The sequence below is a fragment of the Panthera uncia genome, chromosome D4 (assembly GCF_023721935.1).
Source record: "Panthera uncia isolate 11264 chromosome D4, Puncia_PCG_1.0, whole genome shotgun sequence".
NCBI classification, from domain to species: Eukaryota; Metazoa; Chordata; class Mammalia; order Carnivora; family Felidae; genus Panthera; species Panthera uncia.
In genome coordinates, this window is record NC_064807.1 from 71770088 (window position 1) to 71787404 (window position 17317).

At 44.1% G+C, this 17317-nt stretch overlaps 1 protein-coding gene across 5 annotated transcripts in view; it reads left to right on the forward strand.

The window, feature by feature from the left end:
* Positions 1 to 7: 7 nt before the first annotated feature.
* The window catches only part of ZNF618 (zinc finger protein 618), a 184622-nt gene continuing 167312 nt past the window's right edge, over positions 8 to 17317 (forward strand). For all 5 annotated transcript variants that reach the window (XM_049637166.1, XM_049637156.1, XM_049637202.1 and 2 more), the window contains exon 1: positions 8 to 154. In XM_049637166.1, the coding sequence (XP_049493123.1) occupies positions 122 to 154 (33 nt within the window). In that variant the 5' untranslated portion in view covers positions 8 to 121. The remainder of the gene's footprint in view (positions 155 to 17317) is intronic.

Below are 17317 nucleotides of genomic sequence, written 5' to 3' on the forward strand. Positions count from 1 at the left end.
AGGGAGCGGCGGCGGCGGCGGCGGCGGCAGCGGCGGCGGCGGCGGCGGCATTGTGCGCGCACCAGCAGCCCGGCCCGGGAGGAGCAGGACGCGCCGGGGCCGCCTCCTCCCGCACGGACCCATGAACCAGCCGGGCGGCGCGGCGGCTCCGCAGGTACGACGGGGGGCCGGGGGCATGCACCGCGCGGGGGACCCCGGGGGGCCGGGGCCCGGGGCGCTGCGCCACTTCATTGCAAGATTTGCAAAATGCAAAGTGCCTGGGCACGTTTGCGGGCTTTTTGTGGGCGCAAACCAGGGGGTCGGGGTCTGGGGAGGCCCCCCCCGGACGCCGCGGGGCGTGAGGAGGCTGGGGGTGACGCGGGGGTCTCTTCGGGCCCCCACCCAGCGCCCCCTCCAGCCCCGGGCTCGGACCGGAGCCCAGAAAACAAAGCGGCGAGAGAACAGAGCAGCCATTTCAGTTTGGACAATTCACATTTTGCAAAAATGCAACCCCTTCCAGCTCTCCCCCCTCCCCCCCAAATTTGCAATTTCCCCCTGACCCCCTCTGCGTTCGGGGTCCCTGATGACCCCCCCCGGGAGGTCTTTCCCCTCTGGCACCCCATCTTTGCAACAGTCTTTTTTTTTTAGGCCATATTTCCCTTTCTCAATTTTTTTTTCTAATTTTTCTTCAAACGGTAGTTTTTTCCCATTAAAACGACGCCACCTAGAGGATACTATTTTGTAAATAAAAAAAAAGAAATTAAAATTGAAAAGAAATATTTTTTATTTCTTATTTTTTCAAAAGTTTGCACTCTAAGGCAGCGGAGGGGGAAAGGATTCTTTTTTTTTCTTTTTTGGGGTGAAAATTTTCACTTTGATCTTTCTGGGAACATGGAGACAATTTTTATTTCTGAAGCCAAATCCAGATAATATGTAAATGAAAATTAAGCTGGAATTTGAATGAATTCAGTTTTTGAGGGGGAGAAAGGAGAAAGCCTCCTAAAACTGAAGTCATTTTGGCTTTCCAACTCCTTTTAGTTTGAGAAAAAAACTAATTGGAATGAGGAAAGGAGGGAAATTGTTGAGTTTAGAGAAAACTGGGAGAATTGGCTTTATGAAGCAATTAGAAATTGTACTTCATTGTAATTTGGAACTTGTTTAGCCCAGCGGGCAGAAAAGACTAATTTCACCATTTGGTAATATGTAAAGTTTTTCTGTTTTCGAGGGGGAAGGATTTCAAAGAGAAAATAGACCCTAAAATGTTGGCTTTGGACACACCCAAAAATTGTAGTTTTTTTTTTTTTTTTTTTAATTTCGCATTTATGTTTTACTGCATTTAAATCCCAAGGTTCTAAAGAAAAACAGAAACTGGAAAAGTTAGTGAAATCCTGTCTTTTTTCCCTGATTTGTTGGGTTTTGTGTTGTTGTTGTTGTTTTTTTTTTGGTTGTTTTTTGTTTTGATGGAATAATTAAGACTATTTTCTGATTTTGTTTCCTGAAAGGTCTAGGCATTTCGTTTTTTGTTGTTGTTTTATCCAGAAAATGTCAGGAACCTTTTTTAGCAATATTCAGTGGGGAAAAAAAATGTAAATTCATCACATTATACAAATTGAGTAGCCCACAGATTTGTAGGAGAGACCGCCATTAAAATAAGATATGCATAATTAACATTATTATGAAAAAACTAACAGTGGATTCACAGAAGCTCATTTTTTATGACATGCAACTGAATCAATTGATAAAGACAAGGGTTGAAGAATCCTTGGTAGGAGAGAATTTTCCCTTCTCTGTGCTTGCTTACTCTTCCAATTTGAAAAATTTATTATTTAAAAAAAAAATCCAGATTGGTTTTAGGCCTCTTTGATTGTGATGTGGGGTTGGTAGTTTATTAGCATTTGGTATTTTTCACAAATTTGATTACTTTCAAAGGGGAAAAGAAAATCCATTAGCTTTGATCAGTTTTTTGGCGGGGGGGGGGGGTTGTGATTTTAAAAACACAAATTTTACTGACTTAAGAAGGAAAGATAAAAGAAGGGAAGGACAGAGAGGAGATCAAAATTCTGATTCTTATCCATCTTTTCTAGTGGAACACTTAAGTTTGCTGAAAAAAATGGAGTAAAACACCAATTCAGCTGATTCTAGCTGCAAAATTTAATTTTTTTTAAAGGCAAAAAAAAAAAAAAATACACACAAAAGCTAAACCCAGACGTACTTGCCTTTGGAACATGTTGGAACATGGGAACGCAAATGCAAACAGTATTTGATGTAGTTTTGTGGCCTTAAAATGAAATCACACGAAGGGGAAAACAAAAACAAAAAAAATTTTTTTTTAGAAGACAAATATTGACTGAATTAAAATTTAACAGATGGAAATAAGGTACCCACCCAAAGTTGAAGGGTTATTTGTGATGGTTTAGTATCTGGTTGAACTTGCTGGGGATTTTGAATAAAAAAAAAAAAGTTTTAATTTTTCTCTCCAAAGTGTGGGGGGGTGGGGAATCTTGGTGGGACCTTGCTTGGGGGCTGATGGTGGGTCACACAGGGCTAGGACAGGAAACCCTGTGTCCCTTTCGCCAGCCACCAGCTGGTCTTGGAAAAAATGGTGGCCCCAGTTCATGCATTCCTACCCCGTTTTGTGGAGATTCAAATTTCTGAGGGGATGTGAATTCTGTGAAATAGATTTGACAGCGGCAGAGGTTCGACACTTCCCATCATCGCCATTGCATTTAGGAGATTTTATTTTTTTAGTAACGAAATCCTTCAGGGCTGACTGGCCACATTCTGACATATTTGGAATGAGCTTTTTTTTTTTTTTTTTTTTTTTAAGTAGCATAATTAAAAAAATTTTTTTTTCCTGTTGAATTATTTAGGCCGATGCCTAGGACGGTCAAAGAATTTATAATTTCCGAGGGCTCTGGAGGCCTCATGAGACAGTAGGCCTGAGTTCAGCAAGTGTTGGAGGGGAGCTATACCCCAGGCCGGGAGGGGTAGGTGGGCACCCCTACTGGGCATCTGAGAAAAAGTCAGGGTTGTAGATAACAGGTTCTTTCTGGTGCAAGGAATAAAAATATTGCAGCACGTCCTTTGTGTGTCCTGGGTCTCCTGACACACAACTCAGATTTTCAATTCCATTCTGCTGAAATTTCGACGTGTTGTCTATGGCTTAAGGGGAACCCCTGGTGAGGACTTGAAAATCATTTCTGTTTTGTAGACTTGTTTTTTCCTTTTTTAAAAAAATTGGTTATTCTGATCATGTTTGTTGTAAAGGAAATAGAGGTGCATGATGGTACTGTTGGGGGCGGGGTCAGTTCTCTTTTGTTTCTATTGGCGTCTCCCAGGACTGAGATCTGACCTAGGCCTTGCCTCTCTCACCTCCTATTTTAGATGGAAGTGTGACCAGAATAGATATATGAGTTAATTTTTATTAGCCTATGTCTGTTCACCAAACTCTCTTGTAATATTGGGCAAAAAATCTGGCAAATTGGACTTGAGGGGTGGTAATTTGATGATGGGCTGAGTTATTTTGGTGAAAGATCATTTATACTGTTTCACAGTAGAGACTCTTATTACTTAATGTTTTGCTTTTCTGCCTAAGGAGGTTTTTTTTTTTTTTTTTTTTTTTTTTTCCTTCTAATAAGGTTTGAAATTTCAAGGGCCTGCTTTATAGCTTGACTTTGGACCAAGCTAGGAAAAAGGGTTTGCTTATACTTTCAGCCCTGCACAGAGGTGAACTTGAACAAGGGCTCTTGCTTTTGCAGAAGAAAAGCAACAAAGATGGCTGGTCAGTGGAAGGCTGACCTCTCTCTGGTTCTAGAAAATAAACAGCCAATGGTTTGTTTCATTTGAGAAACAGAGTTTCAAAACTCTTCCATTGTCACATACAGATTTTCCCCCAACCTTTGACTCAGCTCTTGGCACGTTGCTTCCTCTGACCTCAGAATCCTCATGTCTTCTTCTTGGTGGGGTGATAAGAACTTCCCTGCCGTGTTTTAGTGGATGTATAAGCTGACTTTTCACGGTCATGGTGAAAATTTAAATTTTTTCCACGTTCTCGTAATGTTTTGTGTCAGTTGTGTCTCCTCCCTGGTGATGTAAAGTGAAGTGGTTTTGTGGGTCCACAGGTGCCATGGCTCACCCAAGGTCTCGCCATATGACCTTGGACAAATCACTTTTTCCTCCTGAGCCTCAGTTTTTGAGAGTTTTGGATCAGAACAAGAATAATCAAAAATAGATTTCATCTCTGATTCTGACTTCAGTGATTGGCTGTAGCTGCCTGGATCACTGTGTTGAGAAGGATCCTGAGGGTCACATCTGGATGCACGTATTCTGGAGAGAGGGGTGCAGCGTCCATCACAGAGTGAAGAGTACGCTTGTTATCCACCACACCCAGGCTAGGTTGTAAAGCATGACCGTGAAATTAGTGGCTCGCGATTGGCATAAACCTAGAGAAAAGAATGGAAGCGAGTACAGGAGGACACAAAATAGCAGAGGCAGAGTGCGATGTGGAAGGTAAGCGTGGTCTCGCGAAACTTGGTTTGATTTGTATTTGCCGATAGGCGTGTGCACCTATGTGTGTAATTTCCCAACTGTGAGTCACAGTTAAAGGAGTCAGCAAGGTACTGGACCAGTGTTGCAGATCTGTCTGGATACGCTGCACACAGCCCGCACTTCCCCACTTAACGCTTTCCTAACTTACCATCCCAGTTGACTTAACCTGAACCCTGTGGAGTAGATCTATGGAGTAGGTGTGTGGTTTGTCCCCTGGCTGAGCCTGCCTTACGCTCCCCCTGCCCCGTGAAGAAGTCTCAGCTGCCTGGTGGTTGGGCACACACTCCAGCCTGTTGGCCCTGGAGAAGCCTGGAAAGACGGGTGCCAGGGTGAAGGCAGCATCTCTGGCACGTTCTCTTGCCGGAAAGGAGACTTTCTTTTTTTTTTTTTTTAATTTTTTTTTTAATGTTTTATTTTTTTATTTAAAAAAAAATTTTTTTTTTCAACGTTTTTTTATTTATTTTTGGGACAGAGAGAGACAGAGCATGAACGGGGGAGGGGCAGAGAGAGAGGGAGACACAGAATCGGAAACAGGCTCCAGGCTCCGAGCCATCAGCCCAGAGCCTGACGCGGGGCTCGAACTCACGGACCGCGAGATCGTGACCTGGCTGAAGTCGGACGCTTAACCGACTGCGCCACCCAGGCGCCCCTAATGTTTTATTTTTGAGACAGAGAGAGACAGAGCATGAACAGGGGAGGGCCAGAGAGAGAGGGAGACACAGAATCTGAAGCAGGCTCCAGGCTCTGAGCTGCCATCACAGAGCCCGATGCGGGGCTTGAACTCACAAGCTATGAGATCATGACCTGAGCCGAAGTCGGCTGCTTAACCGACTGAGCCACCCAGGCGCCCCCGGAAAGGGGACTTTCAAGAAGTGCGGCATACCTGGCTTGGTGCGGGGGAGAGCAGCCACGCTTACTTTTATTCTGCACGTTTACTTCAGATTGCCAGAAGAATGTTTCTGGAACTGCAGACTTTGTGTTGGTGCCGTACTTAAATTTTAATCGGACTCTGGGAGTATCTTTCTGTGTATGTGCTTCCTAGAAACTCCAGAATTTGCTGTCTTTGTCTTCTCATCTTTTAACATGTGTCAGACTAGCACTGTCCAGTAGAAATACAATTTGAGCCACAAATGTGGGCCACACACATAATTTTAAGCTTTCTAGTGATACCCCTCCCAAAGTAAAAGGAAACAGGTGGAATTCATTTTAATAATATAGTTTATTTAACCCAGTGTATCCACCAGACCATCATTCCAGCATCTCATTCATATAAAGAATTGCTAATGTGATATTTTATATTCTTTCTTTGGGAGGTATTAAGTCTTTTTTGACTAGCCGCATTTCAGGTGCTCACTAGCCACTTGTGGCTAGTGGCTTCCGTCTTGGACAGCACAGGGCCAGACCAGTGTTCCGTCTAGTTGTTGTTACAGGGTGGCCTCAGAAGGTTAGTGACACATCTTTCAAAGCTCTTGGTTTTTTTTGGTGGGACTTCCTTCCTGAGCCCTAGATGCTCTGCGGTGTTTCAGCCTATAGTGGTGATGAGTTCCACCATTTAGCCTCTTCTGGCTGAAGTGGTCCACACCTCTCTTTTATTTGTCCCCAAGCAGTCTTCTGCCAGGATTAGGCCAGAATGCTTTAGTTAAAAATGACAAATGACGGCTAGAAACCCCAGGATGATGTGTCTCAGCATGTGTGCCCTTGAAGTTGAGAAGTACAAGTGCAGGAGGCAGTTGTAGGAGATGGGTTTTAAATAAAGTATTGCCTGAAAGAAAGATGAAGGTATAGGAAGACAGCAGGTGCATAGGACCAGGGTTGGGATCTGACAGGAGGGGGATTAGGGGGAAGGATGGTCTGTCAGTGGGGTCCGTTTCCGAGCGGAGCATGGGACTGCCAGAGAACTGCCCCGGATAGACCTCAGGGCCTTAGGTCAGAAGCTAGACGTTTTCTGACATCCTCCCAGTTGGTGAAATGGAAAGCGGGATTTGAAATCAACCAGACCAGAGTTTGGAATCCAGCCTTATGGCATGGTTAGCTTTGTGTCACTTTGGGAAAGTCACTTCTGGTTGTGGAACCACAACTTCTACATCTGGAAAGAGGGGGGTTATATTCTCGACCTTGAAGGGCCATTTTACGATGATGTGAAAGCAGCACATGTGAATACACCCATCAGTCCTAGGAAGGTGGTCCTTAGAAGGTGGTCAATACATGTCAGTTACCTGTTGACCCAGTGGCCAGTGGGTCTCCATTTGGGGAGACTGAGTTGCAGTGACAACAGTTTTTCTGGTTCTGGAAACCTGGGGCCTTATCTTCACTGGGCAGAGTTAGGTAACATTAGAAAAGGTCCACTTTTTTGGTTGTTGCTCTAAAACACGGGGATGAGACATTTCTTAGACCTTGCGTGTCTTTCTTGTCAAAAGTGTTCTTAATGCGTTCATTCCAGGGATGCTCTAGCTCCTCTGAATATTTCTGGATTCGTTTCAAAGCCTGTGGCACAGTCTTTAAAAGGGATGAATCTTAATCCCGGGTGAACTGTGTACCTTCGAGCTTCTGTTCTGCTGGGCCTCCTGTCTCTAGTGCCCTTCCCCTCATTCATCTCCACTCTGAGGAACCAAACCCCCCCACCCCCAAGACCACTGGCATGTTCTCCTTCTGTGGAGTCCCTACACGACCCCAGGTGGAGTTTATCTGTGCCCACCCCGCAGTACTCCCCAAATACCGTAGGCTCACAGATGAGACTTAATTGTTTGCCTTTCTGTTTCTCTAGCCAGCTTGTGAGTTCCTTGAGGGCAGAGAGCATGGGTTATTCATTTTAGGGTCTGGCACAGAGCAGCAGCTCAATAAAGATTTGATGACTTAATTTGACTTTTTGGAAATAGCTCAGATCTGTTGGATTTGAGTCTAGTGAAGAGTAGGTGACCAGTTTGGGTTTGGCTATTTGGTCAAAGAGTAGGTGACCAGTTTGGGTTTGGCTATTTAGTAAAAGCACTCTTTTACTAGGAAATGCACTAAGCACATGTTCCTAGAGCTGGCGCTGAAGCCCGTGCCTTCTTTGGAGTCATACGGAGTAATACATCAGAGGGACTCTTCGGAAAGTGATAACACTCCTTTGACCTTACACGTTTTGGGTAGTTTTGAAAGAGTTTTCCACCCTCTTCACTCCTCCCATAGAAACTATTTCTTTAAAACGGATGGGGGGCCAGGTAGGGCTATCATCCAGATGGCTGATGGGCAGGTATGGCGAATGGACTCAGTTCTGAGGTGGTGGGAATGGGGAGAGCCTTGAGGCAGAAGGGCTGGGTAGTACCCTGGTACCCTGTGTGTTTGCTCTAGGGGCTGGTTGTCTTGGTCATGGGCCCAGGAACGGGGCACCGGGGGGCTGTTTGTAGCACACCTGGAACACCTTAAATGAGTGGCAGCTAAATGTGTGATTTGATGTTCAGTCAGATCTTATCCATGGTGGGATGATGGTTTGCAGATGCCAAAGATTCAAGGAAAACCTAACGGGAGAAATATGAGGACATTCTGTATATTTGCTTGTTTTTTTTTCTTAAGCTTTATAAAACACTGTCGTTTAAAAAAATACTTATTTTTTTGGGAGAGTGCAAGTGGGGGAGTGGCAGAGAGAGGGGGACAGAGGATCCGAAGCAGGCTGCGTGCTGATTGGGTGACAGCAGCAAGCCCGATGCGGGGTTTGAACTCACGAACTGTGAGATCATGACTTGAGTCAAAGTCGGACACTTAACCGACTGAGCCACCCAGGTGCCCCTAAAACAGTCACTTTTAATGCTGGTGTCCAGCAAGGGAGCACAGGGTCCCAGGTTGAAGGACACCATATTTCCTCAATGTTATGTTTGCACATGTTCAAATTTTCTGAAATTGGGGTGGTTTTAACAATACATGTTTTCTGTCAGTGCGTTCCCTTTCATTTTCTTCATCACTGAAAGCTGTTGTCGATGGCAATGGTGTATTTAATAGTAGAAGGCATCTTAGAATTGAGATAGGGTGTCATATTCTTGCTGGGGTGGACTGTGACATTAGGGACTTCCAATTCTCTTGCTTGCCTCACTTAGCTCTGAGCTTGGCTTCTCCACTTGTGCAGTGAGGGTGGGACTTGGCCTTGGGAAGAAGCATCTGGAACTTTGAATTAGCACCCCTTCCCTTCCATGTCTTTGGATGGGTTTCGTAACTTTGCTGTGCCCCTTGTCTAAAAGCTGAAAGTAGTGTGTGGGAGGGAGGCTTAGTATCTTCCACCTGTGGTGGGGCACCAGTTTGACATTTCCAAGGGTAGAGCAAACAGGTTGAAATTGAAGGGATAAGGCTTGGCTCCCTTGCCTGCTCTGCTGCTTAACGGTTTATCTTTGCCAAAGTTCTTCATTTACCTGTGCTGTTTCCTTATATGTAAAGTGGGGATGATGGTGACGATGCCTGCAGTACTGGGTCCTTACAAAAAGTTGTGAGGGGTTGTGAGAAGAAAGAGTTGTAAAGGGCAGAGTTGTTTTTCACTTGCAACATGTTACTTGTTCATTATCTAGTCCAGGGCCGTTAAGTGAGTAATCTACATACCGCTGCCCGCCATTTGCAAGCCTGTGGCAGACATTGCTAATCGATCTTGGCACTCTTTTCCATGGAGTCTGGCCAGTGACCTCAGAGTCCTTCTTTCTTAGTATGATGCAACCAGCCCTTGAGTTTAGTATGGGACATGAAGCCAATTTGTCATTTGTCATTGCTGATCTAGTTCCTCAGACACACACATAAACACACACGCACGCACGCACACGCACACACACAGGAAGGGAGGTGGAGTTACTTGCCCAGAACCTCAGTGAATAGGCAGAGATGAAACTTCAGGCCTTAGATTTCCTAACTCCTCAACCATCGCCTTTCCTACTAGCACATACACTGTGTCAAATGAAATTAAAGTTAATTTGGTCTTGAGAAATAGAGGATTCTGACTCCTCCCTTCCCTCCTTGTTATAATTAGATACCCTTGGGGTTTTCATCAAAGCAGGGCTGGGTGACCTGCTTCTCTGCCTGATCCCGGAGTGATCAGATTTCAAAGGGGGAGATGCTGGTGGTTGGGCCACTGGGTTGGGCAGTGTCCCCCACTCGAGTAGTATAGATGACATGGCAGAGGGGCAAGGCAGGCCCCCGGGTTCCTGGATGAAGACCTAGGTATGTAACACGTTTGCTGTTGCACATACTTAAGACCACAGGCAAGTTTCTCAGCCCTGAGGAATCTTAATTTCTACATCTGGGGAATGGGATGGAAATAATCCTCCACAAGAATCAAATGAAAGGACATTCTTGAATATGCTGTCTCTATTTTTTTTTTTGAAAATACTTTTTATTATTTATTTTTAAAATATCTTTTTAAAAGTTTATTGCTTTATTTTTCAGATGGGGGTGGGGAGGGAGCGGGGAAGGGGCAGAGAGAGAAGGAAAGACAGAATTCCAAGCAGGCTCCGCACTGTCCGCACAGAGCCCCTTGCAGGGCTTGAACTCATGAACCGTGAGATCATGACCTGAGCTGAAGTCAGATGCTTAACCGACTGAGCCACCCAGGCCTCCTTGAAAATGCTTTTGAGACTGAAGCCCTACATATGTGTTATTTTTTTTACACATGCATTTTTATAACTAGCACCAGTCATTATTTGTAGGTGCCCTGTTGGGAAATTGTGGAACCCCAGAGTCATAGATGGGTGCCCACAAAGGCACCTTATCTTGTTTCATTTTATATGCCGGCTGCAGGTTTAAAAAGTTTGGAATTTGTAGGCCTTGGACAGGGTATGTACTCTGCCTTTCCAGACAGTTCCCACGAATGTGACCTGCCCAGCCCCGGAAGGCACTGGGCGCTGAGCCTCTGTTTGTTTATCTGTTAAGTGGGAGAACAGTTCACTTGTATATTCCCTGATAGGCTTCCTGCAAGCATCATGTGAGTTAATGGATTTAAAAGTGCTTTATAAACAGTGAAGAACTGGAGAAACATGTTAGCAACAACTCCTTTCTTTTCTTAAAAAGGAAAAGAGGGAGAAAGAAAAAGGAAAGGAGGGAGGCCAAGGTGAGGACGGTATTGAGTCGACAGAAAAATGATATAAATATTTTGGCTGACAAAGCAGAAGGAGGCTTCATCTATGAGCTAAAGAGAATAGATGGAGTCAGGTGATGCTTGGTTCCCCTAGTCTGCTATAGAAAACCCAGAAAAACCTGCTTTCTAGTGAAGTGAGCTCTGTGTCAGGGATGGAATCTTGAATTCCCTGGGGCCAGCCCTCGTTTTGGGGGAGTCGGGGGATCCAGGGAGGAAGAAGTCTGCCATCTCCACCCCATGGGTAGGAATGACTTCTGCAGAGCGGAGGAGGCTGGAGTGTCCCTGGGCAAAGCCCCTGGCTTGGGATTTACTGGTAACATTCAGAGTCAGAAGCTTAGTGGATGTGTTACTGTCCAAGACGGCATGCCCGAGGGGCTAGCCATTCTGTCACTCAGGTTTGACCCTCTCTGCTGGACTAATTCTCGCCAGTCCCAGCATTTTTGTGGAGAACTAAGGATGGGGATTTTTATCAGGTGAAATTTTGTGGAGAGTTTGCATTTCTTTTATTTTGGGCTCAGGGTTTTGTTAGCTAAGTGGACATAGCCAGGGTACTTGGAATAGATCACATCTTTGGATGCCGGAGATTTAAAAAAAATTTTTTTTAATTTCATCAACAGGGAAAAATAACTAAAAATTTAAGTGTGTTTATGTGGGCGTTTCTTATAATGTATACTGGAAAAAAAGCAGAAAGTGAAACTGATCTGAAATAAAACTGAAACTGGCCTGGAACGAGGCCCCAGGGAGGGGTCACTTCCCTGGGGGTCTACTGGCTAGAAGTGGAATTTGTTGTAAGGCTAGTTGTCTTTTTGGATCTGGGGAGTCTAGGGCTTAAAAGGTTTGTAGAGATGATCTACGTCTGTGCCATCCAGTGTGTATTGTAACCATTGGCCACCTGTGGCTGTTGAGCAGTTGAAATGTGGCTGTAAGTGTAGAGTCCACATCGGATTTTGAAATGTTCAGAGGGAAAAAAAGATTGTAAAAGATTTCAGTCATAATTTTTTTGTAAGTTTATTTATTTTGAGAGGGAGAGAGAGAGAGAGAGCTAGCAGGAGAGGGGCAGAGAGAGAGAGGGAGAGAGACAGAATCCGAAGCAGGCTCCAGGTTCTGAGCTGTCAGCACAGCGCCCGATGCGGGGCTTGGACCCATGAACGTGAGATCATGACCTGAGCCGAAGTCAAGAGTCAGATAGATGCCTAACTGACTGAGCCACCCAGGCGCCCCTCAGTAATAATTTTTAAAATATTGATTCCAAGGTAAAATGATAGCCCTTTATATATTAGGTTAAAGAATATATATTAATAAAGTTAATTTCACTTTTTCAAAAATAATGTTGCTTCTAGATTTGAAATTGCCTATGTGGTTTGTATTACAGTTCTAATGGACAGTGCTGATCTAAAAGTCTGCCCCCACCGCACCCGGCTTCATCAGGTAACTGGTGAAGAATGCAGAGTTTGGAATTGGGAAGAAGGATGATGTAATGGTGTAGGCATCAGTATAACTAGGTGGTTAAATGGAGGGAACTTAGGACAGAGAGAGAAAGAGATTGGTAATTTAGGAAGGAAAACTTAAACTGTTTTCCACTTTGCTTATCCATTCCCCTAAACATTAATTAAACACTTTGGAAGAAAGTATATCTAACAAGACAAGCAAAAACAAATCTAAAAGATTACCCCTGGCGATCTCGCCACTTGCCAGAAAATTCCGGTCTATTTAGAATTTGGGGTTGAACCAGGGTTTATGAATCAGAGCATAGTTGTGGGCTGGTTTGGGCATAGAAACCCAGGTCACATTAGGGGCTATGGATTTAGGGACCCGAGTGGCCACAAGTCATTCTCTTGCTAAGTCATGTGTGTTCTGTGTAGAGATTTGGGAAGCAAGGCTTCTGGAAGACCAGAGGGCACACTGTAGTAGTGGATGGAGCTGGCAGGATGAGGAGGTCATCCGGCTCTCCTGATTTCCAACCTGGTACAGGCAGGGGGGCGGGACAGGACAGCAGATTTGGCTAGACTCGAACACAAGTCTCCACCTTTGTAACTTAGTTCTCTGGCTGTCAGTGTTTTGAAAGGAGTTTGAGCCATGTGTTGGAAATTCAACCTTACAAATTTTTGATTTTTACTCAGGATCTGTTTCTGTCAAAAGGCTGACGTTGAGCATTCTTCATCTCACCTGATTTTTGCAAAATAGAATTTTTCTGCCTCAAAATATAGTAATCATGGCACATTTGCCAGGTGCCTCTTACATACCAGGCACCGGGCTCATCATTTAACATCTATTAATACGTCGGTGAATACAGTCACCCTGGAAAGGAAGGCTTTTTTTTTTTTTTTTTTTTTTTTTTAAACATTGGGGAATTGAGAATCAGAGGTGAAAGGGTACACAGCTGGTAGTGGTGATCGGCTCCAACTTCAGATGGTGGCCACAGACGAGGCTCACAGCAGCCCTTTGAGGTGCTGAGTCTTAAACATTCTCGCTTCCGGTCAAAGAAGGTGAAGTTGCTTGTCCAAGTTGTGGCATCGGTGATTGGCTAGGACTTGAAACCAGTTCCCTTGGATGCCCTCCCCTTCGCAGTGGGGCTGAACTGGACCCTGGGGTCTCGGGAACTTGCCCTCCCCACTCCATGGGGCCTGGATCTGGGACTCCCAGTCCCCCATTCCCCAGCTCCCCGTGCTCCTCAGCCGGCCGGTGGCTTGTGTGTTTCATGCTCACAGAGCCTTTAATACTGCGTTTGAAAACAGTTGCAGAAGGTTTGCTGTAATTAATTACATTTGACATACTTGGAACCGGGGCCTCCTGGATTCAGAATGCAAATTTATGCCCAGACAGATGTAAGGTATGCTTGGAGCCAGGAGCTCTGGCATGTCCCAGCCAGGGCCTGCGGCGATGCTGGCTGGCCGATGGGACTACCATCACTGGCAGTAAGCAGTGGAAGCACAGCTCAAACTTGGGGATACCTGGAGCCCACGGGCTGTTGGAGGAGAAATTACTCTGGGCTTCACGGTAGGAACCATAGTCTCAAGTCTGAGCCCTGCTTCCAACTCAGCCAGAGCCTGGGGTAATCTCTTTTCCCTGTTCTGGGCCTCCATTTGCCCTATTATACAGTCAGGGCTTGGACTAGTTGCTCAGAAAGCATGTTCTGTTAGTTTGTTCAGGGGCAGGAGGGCAGTTGGTCCAAGTCAGAGCTTGGAGGAGGGCTGGCTTTTGGAAGTATAAATAGTGGAGGTGAGAAAGGCTTGGAATAGAAAGGTAAGCGGGAGGCTTTTGGAACAGACAGCAGAAGTGTACAAGACCTGGTATTTAGTACAAGATGTGGCTGATTTCCGGGGCTCCGCATAGAGAGGTCATGCATTCAGCCTCAGACTCCTTTCACCATCTGTCTCAGATACCAATTTCCATGTAACACATCACCCCAAAACTTAGTGGCTTAACACAATGCTGTTTATTGTCTCTCACGGTTTCTGTGGGTCGGGAATTTGGGAGTAGGTCCATCGGTTGGTCTGGTTTAGGGTTTCTCTGTGACTGTGGTCATATGGTGGCCAGGGTCATCTTCAGACCTTCTTTACTCTCATATCTGGTGCCAGGATTTGGAAGACTTAAGAAGTTAGAACTCCTTGGGCATCCGTTTGTCCATCCATCCATCCATCCATCCATGTCATGGGGTCTTTCCAGCATGGAGGCTTCATACATGGCCTGACTTTATATGGCACCTTGAGTCTCCCAAGGCACATGTCCCAACAGAGATAGAGTCAAGCAGACCCAGTGTCTCCTTTTATGATTTAGTGTCAGAAGTCATATAGCATAACTTCTACCGCAATCTATGGGTTGAGGCAGTTACAAAGACATGTCCCATTTCGAGAGGAGAGCCGTAAGCCCCATTGTGTCAGTGTGACATCAAACGTGTTGGAGGGTGTGTATATTAGTGTGGTCATCTTTGAAAATACAAGCTGCCATTCCATCTGTCTGCTCATCATTCCATCTGTGTAGCTATTCACCTATCCATCCATCTCACCCATTCTACCCACTCACCCATTTCCCCTTATCATCTTTCTGTCCTTCAGATGTCTTTCTTAGGATTATCTGTTCATCCATCCATCTACCCCATTCAATCTCCTGACACATTTTGAGTACCTAATATGGGTTAGATACAGCTAGGGTGCTTTTAGTAATGAGCTCAAAGGGAAGAATGAAACTAACAATTATTTAAAAATTTTTTTTTAATATTTTATTTATTTTTGAGAGAGACAGAGACAGAGTTTGAGTGGGGGAGGGGCAGAGAGAGAGGGAGACACAGAATCTGAAGCAGGCTCCAGGCTCAGAACTGACAGCACAGAGCCCGACACGGGGCTCGAACTCACGGACCGCGAGATCGTGACCTGAGCTGAAGTTGGATGCTGAACCAACTGAGCCACCCAGGCGCCCTGAAACTAATTATTATTGAGAACCTACCCAGTGTTAGTTTCTTTATCCCCCCCAAATAACTCCATGACATAGAATTTTCATCATATTTATTTTACAGGTGAGGAAACCAGGGTGCAGAGAAGCTAACCTGCCCAGGGGTCATTCAGCTAATTAGTGTCAGAGTCCTCACTCAGACTCCATTCTTTAGACTGTCTCCATTCTGGTTTCTGAGTGTGAGATGGCTGTCCAAGAGTTGGTTCTCCACTTTTATTTTTCTTCCAAGTGAAAACAGGTTCTTCCCCCTCCCCCCAGTTATAAAATAATACATTCATTACATAAAACATTAAAGCAGTATAGAAGAAATATGATTGTTATTTGAGAAAACCACCCCAAATCCTACCACCCAGAGACAACCACTGTTCACATTTGATGAGCATTATTTAAGTCATCCCTCGGCATATTTAAATATATACGATTACAGTTTTATACAAATGGGATTATATTCTGCATGCTGTTCCGAGTCAGCTTTCTTTTTAAACTCCTGGATATCTTCCTGCATCAGTTAATAGAGATCTTTGTTATTACTTTATTGACTACATTGTATTTCTATTGTATATGTGTCCCTATTAACTTTATTGACTACGTTGTATTTCTATTGTGTATATATGTCCCTAAACTCAGTGCCTTATTGGATTTTGGTTATTTCTAAACCTTTTACATGCAGGGTTTCTAGCTTATGTGGTCATCTCTTTATCATTACTCTCTAAAAGGCGGATTGCTGAATCATAACATATTTGCATTCTATAGGTGGTATTAGTTTTCCTTCCTACTAGGAGATTGTGAGTGCTCATCTTATACATTGTGGCCATCATGTTGTATTGCCACTTTTTAATCATTGATATCCTGATGGGCAAACTAATGAGGTTGAACATTTCTTAGTATACTTTTATTAACTACTTGCATTTCTTCTTATGTGAATTGTCTCTTCAAGCATTTGGCTGATTTTTCGCTTGGGGTGGTCTGTTTTTTCTTTTCTTTTATTTTTTTTATTCTTTATTTTATTCTTTATTAAAAAAAATTTAATGTTTATTTAATGTTTATTTTTGAGAGAGAGAGAGAGAGAGCGAGCGCGCGTGTGCATGTGAGTTGGGGAGGGGCAGAGAGAGAGGGAGACAGAATCTGAAGCAGGCTCTGGGCTCTGAGCTGTCAGCACAGAGCCTGACACGGGGCTTGAACTCAGGAGTCGTGAGATCACGACCTGAGTCAAAGTTGGATGCTTACTGACTGAGCCACCCAGAAGCTCCTTTATTTATTTATTTTTTAGAATGTTTGTTCATTTTTGAGAGAGGGAAGGGCAGAGAGAGAGGGGAACAGAGGATCTGAAGTGGGTTCTGCGCTGACAACAGAGAGCTCAATGAGAGGCTCAAATTCACGAACCGTGAGATCATGACCTGAGCCAAAGTCACATGCTTAACTGAGTGAGCTGCCAAGGCACACTTCCTTTATTTTTTCAATAAATTTTGGATTTTAGAGATATTGGCTCTTTGTTTGCTGTTTAGATTTCAAGTATTTCTTTTCCTGGACTTTTTTTTTTTTTTTAAAGCACTGTTTAGTGGTGGTTCAATAAAATGTTTACTTTTAAAATGCTTACATTTTTGTGTTTTGGATTCTGACTATATTGTTTTGGTGTCACACTTAAAAAGACTTCCCCACGTTAAGAATTTATAGTGAAAGGCAGCCTACAGAATGGAAGAAAATATTTGCAAATCATATATCTGAATGAGGGTTAGTTTCCAGAATATATAAAGAACCCCCTATAGTGCAACAACAAAAACCAAGTAACCTGATTTTTAAAAAATGGGCAGAGGACTTGGACAGACATTTTTCCAGAGAAGGTACACAGATGGCCAACAAGCATATGGAAATACACGCAATGTCACTGATCATTTGAGAAATGTAATTTAAAACCACAATGAGAAATCACTCACACCTATTAGGATAGTCACTATAAAAAAAAAAAAAAATCCCAGAAAGTAAGTGTTGGCATGGAAAATTTGGAACCCTGTGTACTGTTGGTGCAGCTGCTATGGAAAACAGTATGGCAGTTTCTCAAAAAATTAAAAATAGAATTCTCATATGATCTGGCAATCCTACTTTTGGGTGTATATCCAGAAGAATTCAAAGCAGGATTTCAAAGAGATGATTATACACCCATGTTCATTGCAGTGTTATTTACAGTGGTCAAGAGGTGGAAGTAACTCAGGTTCATTGACGGATGAGGGTGTAAACAAAATATGGCCTGTGCATAAA